This window comes from Rhinolophus sinicus, chromosome 15 (genome assembly GCF_057876585.1).
Source record: "Rhinolophus sinicus isolate RSI-liver-muscle chromosome 15, RSI-T2T, whole genome shotgun sequence".
NCBI classification, from domain to species: Eukaryota; Metazoa; Chordata; class Mammalia; order Chiroptera; family Rhinolophidae; genus Rhinolophus; species Rhinolophus sinicus.
The window spans coordinates 24,024,031-24,045,034 of record NC_142515.1 but is presented as its reverse complement, the minus strand read 5'-3'; the positions used below and the strand labels follow the sequence as shown (position 1 = coordinate 24,045,034).

Sequence of the window (21,004 nt, the reverse complement as noted above, 5' to 3'; positions counted from 1 at the left end):
TTCAGGTGTGTCCAGCGAGCGTCCCAGTTGGAGAATTACGACTAGGGCTCCCCCAGGACACTAATTATATAGGGTTTTTTCCAATAGATTACCAGTCGGGAAAGAATGCTAGGCCATAGCGATTACAATCAGCAAGCATGGGGACAATGAATCACAAGTATCAGGGTAATTATCTAGGGTAGAAGGCAGGGGACACGATTCGGGAAGTTTCACAATGTACATGAAGTTACTATGGCCACAGGGCAACCTACGTGATCCTATTCATGCGGGTCAGCTATTGTTCAACCAAGGGGGCTGGTGAGGCCTTCCCGAGTTTACTCCTGCTGACAGGGGAGTCACTGTCTGGGTGTCACCTGGACAGAGCGTTCCCCTGACAAGTGGAAGGCACAAGGGGGCACCTAACTCATATTATATTTACTTTACAGTAGGAGACAACAGTATGTAAGGAAATGGAAACAAACGTGAGCGATCCTGACAACTGAGGAGCATAGAAGAGTCACCAAGAGCAGCCAAGCAATTAAAAATGAATAAATTTAAGGTGGAACAACAAAGTTCTGGTGTTCCTCACAACTTCTGCAATGCTTTTTTGGGAAATATCAAGTTATCTGCCTCATAAATATCGATGCCCCTGCTTTACTGGCACACTAAGCATGTTTTTGGGGTAATAAAGCCCAGCCCAGGAGTGGATATCAGGTCTGTATCTTGAACAGTACAAGTTTGCCAAACATGGATGAGTAATCATTTCAGGAAGAGAAAACAATAGTAAGATATGAAAACTCATCCATGGAATTCTGTATTATCTTTAAAACTTTCCTGCAAATCTAAATCTATTGTAAAGTAGAAAGCTTATGAAAAGAAAACTCATTCATAGGAATTAAGGTAGGTCAAGATAGCTGAACACAGAACTGACTGTGGGTGGTGAACACACAATGCGATATATAGATGATGTATTAGAGAATTATACACTTGAAACCTATGTAGTTTTGTTGATTATTGTCACCCAATACATTTTAATTTAAAAAAAAAAAAAAGCTGAACACAATGTAAGTATCAGAGTAACAAAAAACAAGATTGAAAAAAGGGAAAAAATAGGAGGCTTGTATGCGTGCCAAGTCTGACTTTAGAATTTTTCTCAAGTACACATGGAACATTCTTCAGGATAGATCATATGTTAGGCTACAAAAACAAGTCTCAACCAGTTGAAGAAGATGGAAATTATGTCAACCACATTGGTATGAAACTGGAATTCAATCAACAGGAGGAAAACAGGAAAATTCACTAATACATGGAAATAAAACAACACACTCCTGAACAACCAATGGACCAAAAAAGAAATCAAAAGGAAAATAAATATCTTGAGACAAATGAAAATGGAAACACAACATACCAAAACCTACGGATGCAGCAAAGCAGTTCTAAGAGGCAAGTTTATGGCTATAAATGTCTGTAGTAAGAAAAATGAAAGATCTCAAATAAACAACCTAACATTATACCTTAAGGAACTAGAAAAAGAACAAACTAAGCCCTAAGTTAGCAGGAGGCAGGAAATAATTAGAGCCGGATAAATGAAATAGTCCAGAGGAGCAGAGGATAAATGGTAGTTTGGAACAGAGACAGTGGGAAATGACAGAAACAGTTAAGAACTGTTTTGGAGATGGAATTGGGGACCTCAGGCATCTTCCTAAGCGCTAACACCCAACTATGACTACCTTTCAAACTAGACTGATCAGTCAGTATCCTCTAGCCACTGATATCTTTAGTCTGAAAGGAAGCAATCAGCTACCCAGGAGCCCCTCTGACCCTGCAGACACAAGTAGGAAGATATTTTATAAAATACTTTATGAGTGGCAGCCCTACCTCCCCACCTCACATAAACACACACATACATATCCTGTTTTTGTCTTTATCACATTTCCAAAAGGGAACATATGAAAAGATGTCATCCATCTCCACATATCTGACTCACACATAGAAGAGACAGGAGGGGCCCATAACATACACCAAGCTATCACAACACTCCTTTTACTGTTTCTGCTCAGTCTAGAAGACTCAGCCTGAAATTATTTTAAGATTTTCTATTATGTTATGGAAAAGTAAATTATGCAATGTTACGGAAAATAAATTACTGACATTCACAAGATGATAAAGAACAAGTTTGTTTTATTTTCTTTTTTAATCTTGTTAGCAATACAGTAACATCATTAAGAGAAAAAACAACCATTTACACAGAAACTCAAAATCCAGCCTTAAGAAAATATTGTAGAGAAAACAGGGCCTCTCATTTGATTCGACTGGCAAGCCCAGGTTTACCCTGAACTTTAAGAGATTCTTTGTGCTGAACGGATAATGAAGCATTCAAGTAAAAGGTAAGGGGTTATAAGTGTGAGTTTCTGAGGGATTCTGCCCCAAGAGAAGTGCAGGAGTAGCCACAGTCCTCTAGTTTACTCCAACGGTGAGATGTTTCTGGGATGGCCAGCACGGCTTCCTTTTGAGGAGTTTTAACATGTCTTCAGCCCCAAGATTCAGGTCTTTAAAATATTCTTCCAAATTAAAAAAGACTTTGTTCCACAGGAATAAGTTTTTCATCGCTTCTCCAGCTTCTTGTACTTGGCTTCTGCCAGGGATAGAGGAAGGAAAAGTTGTATTTTTAAAAACTGGCTCTTACAAAGATACTTTTCCATTAGCATTTCCAAGCAAATTAAAAAATATCTAGGGGCTGCTGGATGGCTCAGTTGGTTAGAGCGTGAGCTCTGAGCAACCAGGTTGCTGGTTCGATTCCCACATGGGCCAGTGAACTGCACCCTCCACAACTACATTGAAGACAACAAGCTGCCACTGAGTCTCCAGAGGAGCGGCCGGATGGCTCAGTTGGTTAGAGCATGAGCTCTCAACAAGGTTGCAGTTTAATTCCCGCATGGGATGGTGGGCTGTGCCCCCTGCAATTAAGATTGAAAACGGCGACTGGACTTGGAGCTGAGCTGTGCCTTCCACAACTAGATTGAAGGACAACGACTTAGAGCTGATGGGCCCTGGAGAAACACACTGTTCCCCAATATTCCCCAATAAAAAAATTGAAAAAAAAAGTCTATTACACTTTTGGAAAGTGTATTAGCTTCAATCTCATCAGCTGGCCAAACTGTGTCCAAATTGTAGGTACACCATAAATGTCAGCTATCACATCAAATATCACTGACGTGCACAGCTTAAGGTTAGGAGTCAAACAAACACACATAGAATAGAGAACCCAACACAAATTCGTTATGTTCTAACTTGTCAACAGCACCTGCTCAGACGGCTCCACCAGAGTAGAGCAGGTCGACTGCTGTTTGAGCCACCAGGAGCCTTACTAAGCACAGGAAATTGCCTCTTCAGGCACTGTCTCAGACACCCTCTGGGAGACAGCCTGGAACTCTCAGAAAGGATAAATGTATGTGTCACCTTTTATTTTCTTATCCCTACCCCTCACTCGAGAAAGGCAATTTTGAAAGATACAAAGGGATAACAGACCATCAAATAGGCCTCTTAATGTAATAGATTCACTTTTTTTAAAAAACCTTGAAAGCACTGGTATAATGCCTCTTACATAGGAAGGTTCACAGTGACTATTTAGTAAATTTAATTGTGGACAATGAAATTGTTAATTACCACCCATGTCAAATTTCAGTCTGCTACAAACCACTCTCTTGAAGTAGTCAACAATTGTCAATGATGAAAATAAAATAATCTGTAAATTATATCTAGGACAAAAACAACTTTGTTATTTTTAATCATGGATATTAAGAGCCACAGCCAGTTAGCAAGCCATCAACACTAAAAGTACCAGTTTCCTCCTTAAGGAAAAGTAATCCTTCAAGAAAACTCTTCATTGACTATTTTGTTTTTTAAGACATACGTATCTACATTATTAAAGATGCTTCAGCCTGCTGAACCACAATTACGAGTTTGAGCTTTGTATTCAAACAGGCTGTGGTTTGGAATACACCTCTCCCAGCTTTGTATCCTAACGCAAGTTATTTAACCCTTTCAACCTCAGTTTCCTCCTCTATAGAATGGGGATAAAAATCATGTACTTACCTCATAGATTATTAAGAGGATTAAAAAAAACATAATACAAGTAAGGCATAAAGAACAATGCCTGATATATTATTAAGTACCTAGGAAATGTTATTATTATTACTACTGCTACTAAAAGATTATTCTCACTAGATTTTTGTGAAGATTAAAAAAGATCATTGTAGGCACACCATAAATATTAACTATCATATCAGATAAGGTCAAACTGGTGGGTGGAGGGTACTCTTATTAAATCAAAAGAGAAATAAAAATGGTTACCCAGTTTTTTTGAATATGCATCCAACTTGTAGGCTGCCTGTTCAAGAGCTGCTACCTGCTCCTCAATTACATTGATCTGATCCAGATAAGGCTGCAGTTCAGCATCTGTAAGAACAAAGAGAAATCACATTTATATGGCCAACAAGTTATATAGAAAAAGAATGAGAAAGTAACAATACTGGTCTCTCTCCAGCTCTACCTAAGACACACTGGTGGGGTGACATGCTTCTGATCACTAGCAGGACAAATGTCTTAGAAGACAGTAGCTAGCTGATCAGGCAGGGCTGTGACCTAGACAAAGCACGTCTCTCATCCATTAATTTTGTCTCTTTTAAATTCCTTGCTCCTCAAGCAATCTTCCCATTGCTGGTTCCATTTCTTGGGTACTCCCAGACCAAGAAAGAGTGCCCCAGAGACAGGGAGCACAAACAGAAGTTAACGGAAAAACATATTCTACCAGTCTAAATTAGCATTTTCCATTTATAGATGTCTGGTTTTCGGTTTATACAGTAGTTCTTTATGGATTTCATTGTTAAATCAGTTCACTAGAATCTGGCCACCCTTTCTCTCCCCGATCCCTTACCAGAAATAAACTGATCAAATCAAGAATCAGAAGCATAAATAACCACACCACCAAAACATGCTACTCCTCAGAATGGAAGAAATTAACTTTGTAATTCACTTTTAGAAAATGAGCTCCCTGAGGACAGGGGCCATGGTCCTTCTCCTTCTCCACAGCCCCAAGCACAAGAGAACATTCATTACAAACATGTTTATAATTAAAAACTTAATACTTAAAACTTAATTAATTATAAAACTTAATACTTACACTTCTGGTTTAAGTCCTTTAAGTTTCTACTAATGTTTATAGCAATATCTTTCATTTCAAGATATTTCAGGCTGGTTAGTTTATTCATATTTTCCAGGAGCTTATAGTCTTCGCTGGTGGCTTTAAAACAAACAGAACATGTGATGCCTTTAAGATTTGTCTTAAATCACTGGAATGTGGAATTATAGGCTAAATGGTAGTTCAAGGCAGGACCTAGAGAAAGGAGCAGGCCACTTTTGATCTATGACATTTCTACTCAGCCTGTGCACTCTGAATGTCTAAGTAGAAACTCAGGCAATAATCAGCAAGCTATTTAAACCAAATAAGATCCAGAAGCTTCAGGATCTGAGTTAGGAAGGGAAAGGATACACTCATGTCCTACGATAAAGGAGGTGAAATAGTCTTGGTATTTCTACAGTATGAAAACATGTAATTTGGGGGACTACACCATAAATATATATAAAATCAACTAGGACCTCACCACTTCTTAGTAACTCGTTTATTATTGTGTGATTCTGATTGCATTTTTTACATTGAGTTTTCCAAACCATCTGTCTGCTTCTCAGTTCCCTTCCCCATCCCTACTCAAAGCACATGCTTCTACGCCAATTTTCCCAAAAGCCAAACCCACTTACATAAGCTGCTTCAACCTTTCTGCCTCACTTCGAAACTTCTCTGTACCTTCATATCTTCCCCAGAGGTGGAAGTGCTCCTGTTCTTGCCAAGACAACGCCTCCTCCTGTGCTCTCCATCTCAAACTCTTCCACCTTTTCAGGGCGTCTCTTCAATCCTTTCTCTTGCATTTCCAATCTCTCTCTCCATCCTGGACCTTTCTGTCCATCTAAGAAATATATTCAGGTTTCTTCTAGACCAAAAGCACTCCCTCTATTCTGCTATACCTATGTCATTTGCTCAGGAAAGCAAAGGAGCTTCACTGCTAACACTTTTGAAAGAATAGCTTACACTTACTGCTTCATCTTCCTCACTATGCATTCATGTGAACCCTTGCAGTCTGGCTTGTGCCACCGCCATCCAGAGAAATTACATGCTCCCAGGTCATAAGTGCTCTCTTAAATACGAAATCCATAGCATTTTCTCAGTTACTTTCCCCCTGAATCTCTCTATAGTATCTGACACTATGTTCTCCCTTTCTCCATGAAATTCTCCCTTGGCAGCTATAGCATTGTATACTGTATTACACAGATTTCTAATCTCTTTCTAACTGCTCTTTTTAGGTTTCTATACCAGATTCTTTCTCATCCAACCTCCTTAACTATCAGTTCTCAATTTTTCTCAGCTCTGACACATAATGACATTTACATGGGTGGCGCATTCCCACGGCATTCATAGGATGATTCCAGCTTCCTTTCAAACTCAAAAAAGCACTTAGGAAAGGAAGAATGACAACCAGGGAAATTACAATCTGCTTAAAATTAATTTTATAATAAATAAATCATTTGGAAACCTAGGTATTTCAAGCACTGTTATTAAGAACAAATGAATTGCCCTATCCCGACATTCCCAGAGATTTTAGAACTCCTATCTAGTTCTAACCTGTCCCTTGCCAATCTCATCCTGCATAGCCTCAGCTCACAGCACGATGCAGGTGACTCCAAAATCTGTTTCTCTTGTTCTGATCATTCTCTGAGCTCTGGACTCACGTGTGAAAGTCACCTGAGTGTCTTGATAACAGTCACTTGCGTCCTGGTAATATCTAAAATCAGCCACACCAAAACCGAAAATATTATTTTCACACTGAACATGGTTCCTCTTTCCAACTTTCTTATTTTGGTTATGGCACCACCCAGGCTTACAACCTCAAACACATCTTAGGCTGCTCCCATCCCTCGATACCCACTTTAGCCAGTCCTATAAATTCCACTTCTGTAATGTTCTTGCACCCATGCCCTACTTTGCATTCCTTTTACCATCATTCTGTCACAGACCATCATTGCTTTTCATCTGAAATGTTGCTCATTTCTCTCTTCCATATCCATACTCACTACTATCAAATTATTGTCTTTAAAACAAGGGTCAGACAGCCCAGATCATGTAAATGAGTGAAGCAAGCCATATGTTTGTATATTAAACACATTAAGAGTATTCACTTCCCCAAAGAAATACGCTCTCTCCCACTTCTTGGAACATGTGGTCACCTTAGTCTATCATTTACTTTACAAATTTTGATACAGATGTTGATGCAGAAAATCATTTCTATACCACTACTAAAAACACAACACTATAAGAATAGTGATAAATTGCATTGGACACCAGGTCCCAGTAAAAGGGAGAAAACAGGGAGCGGTGGGGACAAACTACATAGCACTAGCTCATTTAAAGGACAGTTGCTTGGCTCCAATCAATCATAGCCTCACAAGAATGGGGGACTAGTATTGCCAAATCTTTAGAATTTTTAAAGAGAAGACAAAAATCAAGATTTTGTTACTTGGTTTCTCTTGCTCAGAAATAATCAGACTGATAGAAACTCACAAGCCCTTTTTTTTTTTTTTTAATAGATTCTGGCTCCCAAATTTAGCTCACAGAACTTCCTGGGGAAGTGAAACAATATCAAAACTGCTTGAGAGGCCACACTGGACGAGATTTCACTTTTTCGACCCTCTTCCATAGATCATGTGCTCACCTGGAAATACACCTCGGACCAAAAAAAATTAATCATGTCTTAAAGGGCGAGTCACCAAATCCTCAGACCAACCCTAAGAAGTCCCTAATTGGCAAGTCACTCCCCATTCCCCAATTCCATTTCTCTTCACCCCCCCCCCCCCCCAGTTAATACAGCTGCTTTAGCCAAACTGCTCACTGATACCACTTCACTCACTAGTGGTTTCGTCCTTTGTGGTTAATCATTCCCTTCACAACCCTGCTCAAAATACACCTCCCCCAAGGAGGTATTTCTTGAATTCTTCTTTGCTTTGCCAGCGAGAGTCTACACTACAGAGGCCTGCAGAGTTGTATTAATTATTCTTATGTGTTTCTGAATAGCTGGTGAATTTCTCCAGGGAAGGAATGGACCGCTTTCCTTTCCATTCACGACCTCCCCAAACTTCCAACAGGCATATTTCAGGGCAGGTGGGGTTAGGGAGGGAGCCGCAGACTGATGCTGCTGAAGCACTTCCCAGGTCTGCCTAAGCCAAGCCGCAGCTCCCGAATCAACCCAGACCCCGCCTCACCCGTCAGTTCCCCCGTCAGGTAAGTTGCCATTTTGGAGAACATGTCCCGGCAGAGCTCAGTGATGTCAGCCTCGGCGGGCTCCTTGGCTTCCTCAGCTGTCTCCACGGCGGCATCGTCTGGATCAAAGGAGAATGACTAAGTGTCGGGCCCCACACCGGGTCCTTAACCCAGTACAGCATCCTACCGCCCCCCACCCCTCCACCTGTCCTCATTCGATCAACTCGGCTCCATTTTCCATGTGCCATCAATTCAAGTGCCTCACTTCGTCCTTGTCCTACCGGACACACCAACTGTGCTCTCTTGCACCCGAACCAGCTCCACCCGATTCCGCGGCCAAACAAACCACTCAGCCGCTTTGACAGGACAAACACTAAGGCACACGCGGGCACGCCCCTCCCTCCGACCTGCCCGCTCCAGCCAAGTGAGTCCCTGCATCCGGGGCCCCTACCCGGAGTCCCAAGCCTCCCTCTGGACACTTCATCCCCATCGACTCCGTGTACCTCGAACCGGCTCCTCCCGTTGGGTCGCGGGGACACTCTCGGTTGCCGCCGCCATGCTGGGCCCCGCGGTGCTTCCGGTTCTGGGATGCATGCGGATGCGCATGCGCACCGGAGTGCCCCCTCCTCCCTACCCCACAGGAGCCCTGGTTGGCACCTCTGTCTCTCCGGTAAGTCATGCCTCACAATAATGTGTAATAAAATGTAAGCAAGAAGTCGACATTGAAGCTAAGAAAGGCTATCGTGAGTCGATCCACTGTCAACAGTCGTGACATCTGGAAATGAGGATGCGCTCATTCCTGCGGCCACTCCCTGGAGGCGTCACTAGTAAGACTCACGACCTCTCAGAGGTTAGTAGAGCTCCGGGTGGCCTGCTCACCAAAGTCTCTGCAGACAGGTTATCCCCTCCCCAGAGACTCCGCACCCAGGCTGGTATTAGTTGCTGAAGACTGCTCAGGGAATCCATGCTTTTGAAAGTAGTCTCAGACTTAGGGAAACCGTCAGGCATTGATCCCTGAGCTGAAATACTCTCCCTTCCAATGGCCTGGATTAACACCAACGCATTGACACCCCCCCACCCTCTTTTTTAAAGCTGCAGGCTGGCACCTACTTCTCTTCCGTTGATTGGGCCTTTCTATAAGAAAGCTTAAATCATAACTTTTTTAGGGCTTAGGATACGATCTGGTTATCATAATTTTATTTGGCTGTTTCACAAGTCTACCTATATGGAGTGTACTTGATGGGATAGGAGAACAGGGGGGTGGGAGGGAACAGATTAGAAAAAGTGACTGGGAGCAATGGAAGATGCAAAATGAGGGACAAAGGTTACAGGGGAAGGGAAAAGGGGTATATATATAACAGGTATTGGGATGCAGACCTATACAGCCAAAACCTTGTTGTAGGAATTTTTGGTCTTATCCCTGGTTTTCCTTCACACACACACACCAGCTACCCCAGAGTAAAGGATACCTTACTCTCCTCACCCTGAGGACGGACCAGGTCTCCCTAGGTAGCTTTCTCCAACCTCTGATGGTACAATCATAGTGCCCATCCATTCAAACCATTTCTATGAGCCAGAGTTCTTACTTCAGGACTCCTGGGGCAGCCCAGCTCCTTCACATTGTCGCTGCTTGCCCTCTAGACCTCCCAGCGGGGATGAGCTTTCCCTAGCCCAAGCACAAGGATGGCTCACCGTTCCACATCTCCTCTTTCCCTTACAATCCCAGAAGCAAATGCAAAGTCCTGATTTTCCCAAGGATTTTTATTGATAGTCACCAGGGAAACCACATTGTCCTATGGAAGAATAGAGTCCGAGCCAAACACATTTTGGTCCAAAGACCTCTGAATCCTGAGGTCATTTCTTTGCCTGATTCTCCTCAAGCTCCATCTTCATCTTGGTTTACAGCCCCCTCAGTTCCCAGTGTTCAGCAGAATGTCAGGAGCAGGCTCCTCCACTGAGCCTTCATGAACTTTGCCCCAGGAGGCTGGCGAGGTTGTCAGGCTGACTCCTCTGCAACTTTGTAATCTCCCCATGTGAGAAAGTCTCCTTTCCTGTATGGTTTCCCCTTGTCTTCTACAGGGAAACTATGGGGAAGACAAGGACCCCACAGGTGCTAGCAGCAGATCTCTAGATGCACAAAGGATAGAATTCACGGGAAAGTAGGAAGACATCTCGATACTCTCTTGGCTTCCACTTTTTTCACAAATCATGGCTATCCAGGTGCTTAAAGAAAGTCATTACCCTCCTTTCCTTTATTCTGTTTGTTATTGACCTTTTTTTTTTTTTTTTTTCAATTACTGCAAGTAGAGATTGGAGCACAGGTAGTGAGAGGCCCAGTGGGAAATGTTATTTCACAGAGCTGCACGGCTACATAGCTGCACACAGAAACACTGAGTTACAAGCCGAAGCATGATGCCCAGCTACCTACAGAAATATTGGCTCAAAAGGCCAAACACAGGGTGGGACTTGGCAGCAGCAGTGGTGGTGGGAACTACTGTCCTAGAAGTGGAGCGCATGTGCAGAGAGGGCCTCTGGGGAGGTAGTGAGAGAGGCATCTGCTGTCTGGTGCTTTAGGACCCCTCCCCCACCACTCTCCGGCCCACCCTGGACTCCCCAGGGGACCGGAGTCACAGCTGAAGCTGGCTGTAGGTGCTCCCAAATGCCTTGATGCCCCTGTCGGAAGAAAAAGGGACAAGTCATTAGAGAGAGGACTTTGTGTCCCACTTTCCTTTATCCGGATCTGATTCAGACCATCTCCTAGATGCCAAGGGAGCCCTCAGGCCAGAGCAATCACCTTTAGGCCTTCCCTCTACCCCGCCTCCTCTGATACACTGACTACTATGAAGAACATGTTGCTGCAAGAGCCTGAGAACAGGTCTCAAATTTTGTTTTGCCTCCACCAACTGAGTAGAACAGATGGTAGAGTTCATCTGTGGGGCGCCAAGAGGATCGAGGTAAGGGGCCACTCACCATGCCTGAGGAGGGAGCCAGCTGCCCCTTCCTCTCCAGCATCTTTAGCTTTGAGCCCACAGCATCAACCTGGGACATGACTCCTTCTAGGACAGTCTCCAGCTGCAGAACTCTCTTTGTGAGCCTGTGTAGGATTTGAGAGAGATCGAGGGAGCAGAAATATGTGTCTAGGGAGCTGGGTGTCTATAGGGGGAAGGGGGACAGAACAATATGTGTCTGGATAGGAGCAAGGAAGGTAAGCCGAGCCTTGTAGGGAGAATTAAAGGGGACAGAGGTTCTCCCTGGGCTAGGACAGGGGATTCGAAGGTTGTGGAAAGAAGCTCAAGGTAGGATATTATAAAGACAGTCAGCCCTGGGCCCCTGACTGCACATACATGTAGAATTCTTCTCCTGAAACCCAGCCACTGGCTCTGGCAGCCTCTGGATGCGACTCGCCTGGTCGATTCCTCACAACAGACCGACCCAAGTTCTCAATCTCAGTGTTGAGGGCCACCTGATCAGAAAGTCAGAGGTCAGAGAGGAGAAGATGACTCTGAGAAGCCATCAGTTCCTGTTCCATCACCTGTTCTAATGGGCTCTCAGGACCAGGCTGTGGGCTCCACTTCTTGCTATTCCCCTTCCCTCTCAAACTCTGGAGATAATGGGATCGGAGTGACAGTGCTGACACAAAGCTGGCCCAACCTCTGGGAGGGAATCACCACCCAAAGAAACAAGACACGAGCTCCTGGAGGCCTTGATTGATGGGTTCACTAAAAGCCAACTCAGCTTGGGAGAGAAGGGACAGTACCCGAATTCCTCACATTGCCCCTCCTGCCCTTGACTTTTTGGTCTACACTAGATAGGAATGAAGCAGGCATAATAGGGGCGGCTGAGGATCAGAGTTTCAAAATCGCAAGGAGAAGGCAAGTCCTCAGGCAGAACTGTCCGATTCTTGGGCAATTGGTCTTTCCCCCCTAAGACTGTGTTTCTCAACCTTGCTATGCATTGGAATCACCTGGGGAGTTTTAAAAAGTACTGACGTCTGGGCCCCCCAACTCCCCCCACCCAAAAGATTCTGGTGAGGGTGTGTGGTCTGACTATGAGGATCTTTAAAAGCTTCCAGGGTATTCTAACATGTAGCAACTTGAGAACCACTATTCTAGAGCTCTCTTTCCTGCCCATCTATCAAAGGGTTTTCAGTTTGTGTTTGTGTTCTGGGCATGTTGACAGGGAAGGGAGGGTAAGCAATTTCCTTACACTCCCTCTCCAGCAACCAGCTGGGCTCACCCTCTCCTCCTCCAGGTCCTGTCGCATTTGTTCCTGCTCCTTCTCATCCAGGACGCGATTCCCATCTCGGTCAAACTTGGTGAAGGCAGCTGTGAGCTCAGTGATCTCATGCTCTGCATGCCCCAGTCTGAGGAGAACAGGATAATGAAATGACTTCTGACATGCCATTGCTGTGATCTCTCGATTATGGACTCCCCACTCTTTTTGCCAGACTCTGGCAAGACAATTTCACTCTGGGACCACATGGGAAAGCGAGGATTTCCAAGGTTTAGCAATTTTACCCCCAAGAAATCTCTTTGCCTCTAACTAACCTGTCCCCCACCACCCTCAGCTTCCGCTTTATGCCCTACCCCTGAAATCTATCCTCTATAATGCAACTAGAGTTGATTAAACTTTCTAAAGTGCAGGTCTAAATATACCCTTTCCCTGCTTAAAATCCCTTCTGGCCACCCTACTCTTTGGTAGAGCAGTGGTGTTTGAGGCTTTTCCAATATGACTCTTGCCCATTTCTCTGGCCTCATCTCTTGCTATGCCTCACCTTTCATTAGATACCTTAGCAATGACCAATTACTCACTACTCTGTGCCTGGCCTACAGCTGGTACTCACAATACACATGTTCAGTGTTTGTTAATATGTTTACTGGGAAGAAGGGAGAGAATGGCTAAAGGAATAGACCAGTACTTGTGGGGGAAAATAGAACCAAGATCAGAGTTTTGTGGGCGTAAGGGATGTATACAATGATTAGGGAATTATATTATTACTTTAGCCCTAAGAGTTGGTTCAATAAGGTCCAGATACAGAACATAGTCAGAGACCTTTAAACCAAGGGCACAATTCTGAAGGTCAGGATCAGAGACCTATAGGCCAAAGTCAAAGGCCGATTAGTCAAGGTCAGAGGTCCATAGGCCAAGGTCAGAGGCTTATAGGCTAAGCATGTATGGCTGAGGGTCAAAGATTTATAACGAATGTTCGAGAAAATTGGATTCCTGATTGCTCACTCCTTCAAGGTGTTGGTGAAATCCTCGAACTGGATCTCCTGCTCCCCACCCTGTAGGACCTTCTGCACATCCGAAACCTGCTCCTTCCTCAGACGCAGCCTCAGTAGGGTCTTGTTGTAGCTCTAGAAGAGGAAAGTAAACAGGCACCAGTTCCTACATCATCCCTTGCTCCCACCCCCACTGACAAGATGCCAGGCTTCGAGGGATTAGGTGAAGGCACACAAGAGCACAGACCTCTATGCAGAGGTGCAGCTCAAGGAATTAAGTAGTTACTTGTTTCAGGAGGTCAGAAAGCTGCAGCTCATCCTTCTGTCCAGCCAACTCTTCCTTGACCTCTGAATATGTGTCACTGATGATGGCCAGGAACATATTCTGAAGGATAAGGCAGGGACACAGGTCCTCACCCCCAAACCCACTAACAGCATTGAGCCCACTGACCCTATTAATGTCCTAGACACATGTTGTAAAGGGGCCAATGCTTTCAACCTCAGCTCTGCAGCCCACTAACCCCTGCATCTCAGGGTCCCCAGCGGCTTTCAGCACAGTGCTTTTCGGGATGGATCATGCTCCGTCATCAACCTGGTGTCCTCACTCAATTGCTGCAGTAAACTGACCAGAAAGATGCTCCAACATGCCACAGAACCCCTCCATATAAGGGCCCACGAAGCACTGAAGTCAGAGAATTTTCAAGGTGAGAATATAAGTGTGCTCTCTTTTATCTACCCTCGATCCATATCTGTATCCCCATCCATTGATCAAATAAAGAAACCTGCTGGCTTTGTTAATGAACATCAAACCCAGATTTCTCAGGTTGTCACGGAGAGAGAACAAATACAAAGCAGTGGTGGTAGAAATAGCCCGAGATCCCCAGAAAAGGGGGGTCTTGGAGAATAGGCATAAAAGCTTCCAGGTGCATCCACTTCTCTTGAGGCATTTTTCTCTCCCTTTCCATCCTTGGGGGATAAGGGTTTGCGTTTAGTGAGGGAGCCTGCAGATTCCTTACACTGTGCAAATGAGCTGACTGCTGACCACACCGACCAACCACCTTAGCCAGCTCTCAGAAGATCCCTCCTCACAGACTCCCTATTCATGATTTGAGAAACCCATAATAATCCTGAATGCAGAACATGGAGGGGTATCACAACTCCACCCTGCAGACCCTCTACACCTCTTGCCCTCAGGTTCCCAAATCCCCACCTCTCACAAGGACCCTCACCAGTAGCACAAAGAAGACGAAGAAGACGTAGGTGACAAAGTAGGCAGGTCCCAGGATGCGGTTGGCATTGTCAATAGCATTGTAATCAAAGTCCCCAAGGATGATCCGGAACTGAGTGAAACTGAGAAACCAGGGACTGGGCTTCAACCAGCGCCTGACCATAACGTGGACCCCAGTCCACACCCCATCCCACTTTCCTAACGACTGCTCTTCCACGAGCTCACAGACCCCACCCTGCACCTCCGACCCAATCTGAGAGAGGCAGTGAGGTGCACAGATACTTGAGCACATGCGCCAAGGCCTCCAGAGACTCTCACAGATGCTTTAAGCACAGACATGCCCACACGCATATCCCCAGCTTCCCCAAGGATACATCCACCCACAGAGCTGGAGGGAGAGGGGCCAGGGAGGAGTGAAGGGGGCAGGACACACACATGCATTTGATGAAAGTGCTAAAGTTTTCCACTTGGGTCCCGAACAGCAGGTAGCCGAGCTGGGCGTAGGCGAAAAAAACGATGAAGAACATGACAGCGAAGCCCAGGATGTCCTTGGCGCAGCGGGCCAGCGTGGAGGAGAGCTGGGTCATGGTTTTGTTGAAGCTGATATACTTGAATATCTGGAAGGACCATGTTGAACCAAGCGATTAAGGAAGAAAAGAGAAAAGCTTTGAACAGTGCACTCTGGGGGGCTACAGGGACCGCAGGAGTAGCTGAACCAGACAAGGAAAATAAGACGAGCATCGAGGAAGGGAGCATTGAGCGCCCTGAGGCAGGACTGAAGAGAGGAGTCCCAGGGTACCTTGATCCAGGCAAAGAAGAGGTTGACAGCGTTCATGTTGTTGTACTGTGTCTGCCAGAAGGCGAGGAACTCGAAGTCGGCGTACATGTTTGGCTGCTGCAGGAGCTTCCCCATCAGCCGATTCACCTCGAGAGTGCGGAATATGTGGAAGCCCACAGCCACAATGGAGAGCTGTCATCGCAAGTTGGGGGTGTCAGAAGTTAGGGGGATCTCAAGGGAAGTTCAACAATGAAGTCACAGAGGGAAGTAAGACAGGTGGGGAGAAAAAACCCTCTGCTGCTGAGTTGTTGGCTATCTCAGGTTCAAATGGAACTGGACAGGATGAGTGGCCAATGTCTTACAGCCCAGGAGAAGGCTCGGGCCAGTGTAAAAAATTTACAACCCATGTGGGTTGTAAAGGGCCACAGAGAACTGGAGTTAAGTGACTTTATTTCCCCCGCCACTTCCCAGCCTTGGTCATGAAATTAATGTGTCCTGTTAATAGGAAGGAGACAAAGATGAAGAGGCAGAATATTTTAATAGAAAAGGCAGGAGTTTTAATGGGACAGGTCATAAAGGCAGGAGACAGAAGAGGAACAGCATTTCGAATGCATAAAGAAAGAGCAGGGCCTGCAGCACAGACTGGAGGGAGCGGGGGTGTGGCCTTCCCAGGGCTGAGCCAGGGGCACATCAGCCTCTTGCTTTGGGAGCTGTTACCCAGGGATTTGTCCAGAAGTCCTAAGGAGGACATGGGACGTCAACAGGAAGAACTCGGAGCCCCTACCAGGGTGGATGCCCCTTCTCCCAATATGTCCCAAGTCCAAGATATTTGTCCCTCACCAAGATGACCACCAGGTCCAGAATATTCCAGATGCTGCTGAGGTAGCGAAGCCGGTGGATGTGCAGCTCCAGGATCTCCTCCACCACATAGTAGAAGATGAAGATGCAGAAGATGATCTCACAGCCAACGATAAAGAAGTCCCAGTTGCTGACGTAGCGGATCAGCTTAACCGTGCGGATTTGCCAGGATGGGATGGCACCTCCGGTAGCTGGAAACTCCACCACCAGTCTGTAGGGGGAAGGGGAGAGGTCCGGGGGGGCTGGGACAGTTCCTCCCATCCCCACCCCCACCCCCACCACCGGGTACATGTTTAGGGGAGGGTCTCAAGCAGAGGAAAAAGGAACCAGGAACCGCGGATGGAGGGATGCCGTAGGGAAAGAGGACCTACCTCAGAACACAGAAAAGATTGATGTTGGCATTGTAGACTGAGAAGTCGATGAAGACCACCCGAGTGCCCCTGTCTAGCCACAGGCCCTCCTGAAGGTCCCGGAGAGCTTCTGCGCTGCCCTGTCGGGATCCCGGAAGGTCCAGGTAGTAGCCCCCTCCACTGTAGCTTGTGAGCTGACCCCAGTGAGAGGAGCCCCCCAGCTCATCCTGGGAGTGGTATGTCCACCTGCCAAGAAAGAAGCCATCTGATCAGAGGTCTGACCCAAACGAAAGCTGATCTCCCAAGGCAATGGCAATACTTAATGATTGCCTGGGCTTTACAGTTTCACAGAGATTATATATGCGTATCATGCATATGTGTATTTCACACATAGTATCTTGTCTGATACTAACAACTGTTTGAGAACTGAGGGGAAACATTATCTACATTTTCTAAGTGAGGAAACTAAGACTCAGAGATGTCTGAGATTATTTGGCTACTTAGTGGCAGCACTGAAACGCAATTTCCTTTCACCTCTCTGGTGGTCTAGTGGTTAGGATTCAGCGCTCTCAAATGTAAATCTCCTAATTTTTCACGATGTCACCCAAGACTATGAATGACAAACCCAAGCCCCATTTTCAACCCCAGCCTGGGTAGTTCCAATAAGGGGAACGCCTATTCCATACGATCCAGTCAAACCCCTTTCTGCTCCTAGGGCTGTGCACTCCATGGTTCTTTACTCTGTCCACAAACTTTCCCCCCCTGGAACCTTAGTTCCTCCCCCTTCTTTTCAGTCCTATCCATGCTTTCCCCCCTTTCTTCCCTAATTCCTCATCCATACTCAGTTCCAAAGGTCAGACTCTTCCAACCATGACACATGTGGCAGTGTCATCCATTCTCCATGTCCCCAAGGGACTTCTGGACAAGAAAGGATGCTTTCTCTGGCAGAAGTGCCTCCAGAGTAGGGCAAAGGTGGCCATGACCTGTGTGTAAACAAGTCCAGAGGCTATGGCTCTATCTGCTAATGCACCTTCTTTGTTCCTGAGTGATCCAGACCAAGGTCTCCCAACAATCACAGTTGGGACTCAGAGAGATGCCCCCACCCCATTTCCCCTGAGTACCCCCAAGGCTCTACCTCTACCTCTCCCCTTAAGGCTCAGTGGAAGTGGTTCCTAAACCTTGGTGGGATGGTGTCAGGTTCAGAGGGGCAAGCCCTGTGACATTGGCAGGGGGACTCACTCACGCTGTGCCATTGAGGGGCCCAAAGGGGAGCTGCTCTTCCTTGTCCGGAGAGTAGACGTCATAGCAGCTCGAAATGTCCTCGCGGAAGTCCTCATGCACCACACAGGAGTCATTGCGGACCCTCAGCTGCCGCAGCCTCGGAACCCCCAGAAGCAGGTTCTCATAGTAGATGAAGGAGTGGGAGCCACGGCCCAGGCTCTGGTTGTTGTACCATTTGGTCCAATACAGACTGTCCAGTAAGGGGCCCTGGGCAAACTAGACCACAAGCTGGGTTGGGCCTAACTCAGCCTCATGCCGATCCCTACCCTCAGAATGACTTTTGCCCTCACTCCTTGACACCACAGCTTATCTCCAGTCTGTTTCTGTTGGACTCCTCAGCTAATACATGAACCCTGACCAGATCTTGACCTGATGTGGGCTTCCTCTTTATGTAAAGTGCGTTTAGAAGTTCAGCCTTACCTCTGACTCCCAATGCTAGTCTTCACTACTGGCTTGACTCCCTGATCTCTCACCTACCTCCAACTTACCTCTAGCCTGACCCATTAATTCTTGCCTGACCCTTTGACTCATCCTATTCCTGGAATGGCCTTGCCTCTGCATGTGGCCTGATCCACTGTCTGATATCCCTGAACCCTGGCCTGTGGCCTCAGCCTTCAGGCCATTGAGAAGGGGGGGGGGGGGTAGAAGTGATGTCATACTCACATCCCAGAAGTCCACCATGCTGCTGATGGCCTGGAAGGAGACTCCGGTGTCTGACGGGGTATGTAAGAAGAGCTCAGACATCACTTTGGTGTAGTAATAGGCACTGGAGCTTGTCATTCCATAGGTCACTAAAAACCAACCCAAGAGGCTGTGTCCTGCTCAATGTTCCCATCTCCATTCTCCAGAAAAAATAAACAAACAAACAAAAAACACCCCAGGAAATCCCATTGCTGTGGGGCCAGACTTGCTACCTAGATAGAAGCTCATCAAACCCACCCCCTAGAATTGGCTGGGAGGCTGATGGTGGCATTGGGGAAACCAGGGACTACATGAAGGAAGATTTGTTGCTACAAGATCACCCCACCTCTTCCCTCCCATACTCACCTTAGAAAGACTGAATACCACTCAGTAATTGTGTCTTGACATTGTCATTCTGAAAATTCACTTTCCTGAACCAGCTTAATGTCCTACTTCTCACTCCCCAGAGTCAAGAAATTTCCACCTTCTCCATCAGTTAGTGCTTCCTTGTATTTGTCTTATATTTATGCCCCTGGGAAAGTGCCTCCAAATTCTAGAGGACTCCAAAGCCTTGGCCAAACACCGTACAATAGAGATGTGGTCTCCTGGACCCTGGAGTCACTAACTGTGCAGCCGTGGGAGGAGGAGGTAGGCATGGTAACTCTGGCCCCGGGTACATCCTGATGGGCACAGTTGTCTCCTGAGAGAAGCATCCCCACATCAAAAAGACCTGGCCCTTGCCCTGAGGAACTGGATCTCCCTCAACTACCCTAACACCCAGTCTAAGGTAGAGCTGTCAGCATTTTCTGGTTAAAAGGCAGAATTTGAAGAGTATGAGCCATTTACTTTACAGATTGTCCCTCAACCGAGATTTATCTGATGTCTCCTCGTGCTTAAATTCAGGTTATGCATTTTGGCAAGGAATACCAAAGGCGTATATTATCTAATGTTACCTTTGATCCCTGTTAAGGTGGTGTCTTCCAGCTTTCTTCAATGTAAAATTATTATTTTCCTCTTTGTAATTAATACATATTTTGTGGAGAAATACTTTGAGACTATGTAAATATCCTGTTACTCATCAATCTTTCACCGACTAGTTTTAGCATCCATTGATGACTTTTGCCTGATTATTACTATTATGGTTGTCAAGTTGTGATTTTCTCATTCTACCATCCCTTCTGCATTTATTAGTTGGCACTCTCTTCAGGAAAAGCTTTTGCTTCTTTCTCATTTGTGTATTCACTTGTGTATGTCAGTACAAACGCATGGATTCTTGTTTTTTCTTATAGTTTATAATTTGTTAATATTATGATTTATTTTGTTACTCAACATTTTATCTAAATCATTAAAGACAAAGAAAGACTAAACAATTGTTCTAGATTAAAAGAGATTAAAGAAACATGAAAACTAAATGCAATAGGTACATTTAATTGGGATTATATCCTGGACCATAATATTTTTCTTTTACTATAAAAGCTATTAGTGGAATAATGAGTGAAATTATAATAAGCTCTGTTCATTAGATAAAGTACTGGGACAATGAAAATTTTCTGACTTTGATAAGAGAACATCCTTGTTTTTAGAAAATACACATTAAAGTATTTAGGAGCAATGGGGCATTGTGTCTGCAATTTACTCTCAAACAGTGTGTGTCTGTGTGTGTGTGTGTGTGTGTGTGTGTGTGTGTGTGTGTCTGTGTGTGTAGAAAGAAAGAGAGAAAGAGGGAAAGTTAGAGAGAGGGAGGGAGAGAGAGGGAGAGAGAAAGAGGGAGAATAATAAAGGAAAAGCAAGCATGGTAAAATGTTTATATTTGGGAAATCTGGATGAATGTTTATAAGAATTCTTTGTATTACTCTTGCAACTTTTCTGTAAGTCTGTATTTACATCAAAAAAGTTTAAGTAGGGTTTCTCAGCCTCTTATGATCAACTCCCTTTAAGAATGTTTCTTTTCAAGCTTGGGCCATATTTTCTCCCACTACCCCATCTGGAAAAGAAATGGCTCGGGTGGACTGGAGCTCATCCATACTCGTGGAGGGAAGAGGGGCTAGTATGGTCCCAGATTACACACAAGCAGCATCATACTTTTCCAGCGGGGAAATTAACAAAGAAGGAAGCATTATTATTTCACATTCCTCCATTCCACTCTATTAAGTCCAAGAAACGACTTTACTTTTCTCTAACTCAAATCTGTGATTATCTGACCTTAATATCTGGAGTACTCAGACTCAACTTTTCTGCATCTGAAAAATGGGCTGGAAA

The 21,004-nt window shown here is 45.3% G+C and overlaps 2 protein-coding genes and 1 long non-coding RNA gene across 23 annotated transcripts in view; 1 reads left to right on the top strand and 2 right to left on the bottom strand.

Moving 5' to 3' along the window:
- Positions 1–2,143: 2,143 nt before the first annotated feature.
- On the bottom strand, positions 2,144–9,007 carry BLOC1S2 (biogenesis of lysosomal organelles complex 1 subunit 2). Of its 2 annotated transcripts, none has more exons than XM_019724893.3 (5): positions 8,851–9,007; positions 8,350–8,466; positions 5,162–5,281; positions 4,333–4,437; positions 2,144–2,614 (listed from the first exon to the last, which is right to left on the bottom strand). In XM_019724893.3, exons 1-5 carry the CDS (start codon positions 8,951–8,953, stop codon positions 2,583–2,585), a joined length of 477 nt encoding a protein of 158 aa, XP_019580452.1. In that variant the 5' UTR covers positions 8,954–9,007; the 3' UTR covers positions 2,144–2,582. The 2 variants fall into 2 exon arrangements, with proteins under 2 accessions (XP_019580452.1, XP_019580453.1); XM_019724894.3 differs by having other exon boundaries at positions 8,799–8,893.
- Positions 9,008–9,057: 50 nt separating this feature from the next.
- LOC141572909 (uncharacterized) lies at positions 9,058–20,361 on the top strand. Its single transcript, XR_012498461.2, has 3 exons — positions 9,058–9,197; positions 12,599–14,273; positions 15,280–20,361. It is a non-coding gene; the product is annotated as an uncharacterized LOC141572909 (long non-coding RNA).
- PKD2L1 (polycystin 2 like 1, transient receptor potential cation channel) overlaps positions 10,091–21,004 on the bottom strand; it is a 73,489-nt gene continuing 62,575 nt past the window's right edge. For all 20 annotated transcript variants that reach the window (XM_074339198.2, XM_088791897.1, XM_088791898.1 and 17 more), the window contains 13 exons: positions 18,728–18,855; positions 18,027–18,280; positions 16,805–17,029; positions 16,416–16,644; positions 15,597–15,767; positions 15,233–15,414; positions 14,799–14,919; positions 13,856–13,954; positions 13,583–13,704; positions 12,584–12,710; positions 11,692–11,810; positions 11,318–11,441; positions 10,091–11,020 (listed from right to left, as the gene is read on the bottom strand). In XM_074339198.2, coding sequence (XP_074195299.2) covers positions 10,847–11,020; positions 11,318–11,441; positions 11,692–11,810; positions 12,584–12,710; positions 13,583–13,704; positions 13,856–13,954; positions 14,799–14,919; positions 15,233–15,414; positions 15,597–15,767; positions 16,416–16,644; positions 16,805–17,029; positions 18,027–18,280; positions 18,728–18,855 — 2,075 coding nt within the window. In that variant the 3' untranslated portion in view covers positions 10,091–10,846. The remainder of the gene's footprint in view (positions 11,021–11,317; positions 11,442–11,691; positions 11,811–12,583; positions 12,711–13,582; positions 13,705–13,855; positions 13,955–14,798; positions 14,920–15,232; positions 15,415–15,596; positions 15,768–16,415; positions 16,645–16,804; positions 17,030–18,026; positions 18,281–18,727; positions 18,856–21,004) is intronic.

Bases quoted from the DNA above. Each gene is read 5' to 3' on its own strand.
- BLOC1S2 (XM_019724893.3), bottom strand. From the start codon at position 8,953: ATGCGCATCCGCATGCATCCCAGAACCGGAAGCACCGCGGGGCCCAGC. The intron at 8,467-8,850 runs GTACACGGAGTC...CCTTTGATCCAG, and splicing joins ACGGGAGGAGCCGGTTCGAG to ACGATGCCGCCGTGGAGACA. The intron at 2,615-4,332 runs GTAACCATTTTT...TATCCCTGGCAG, and splicing joins TGCATATTCAAAAAAACTGG to AAGCCAAGTACAAGAAGCTG.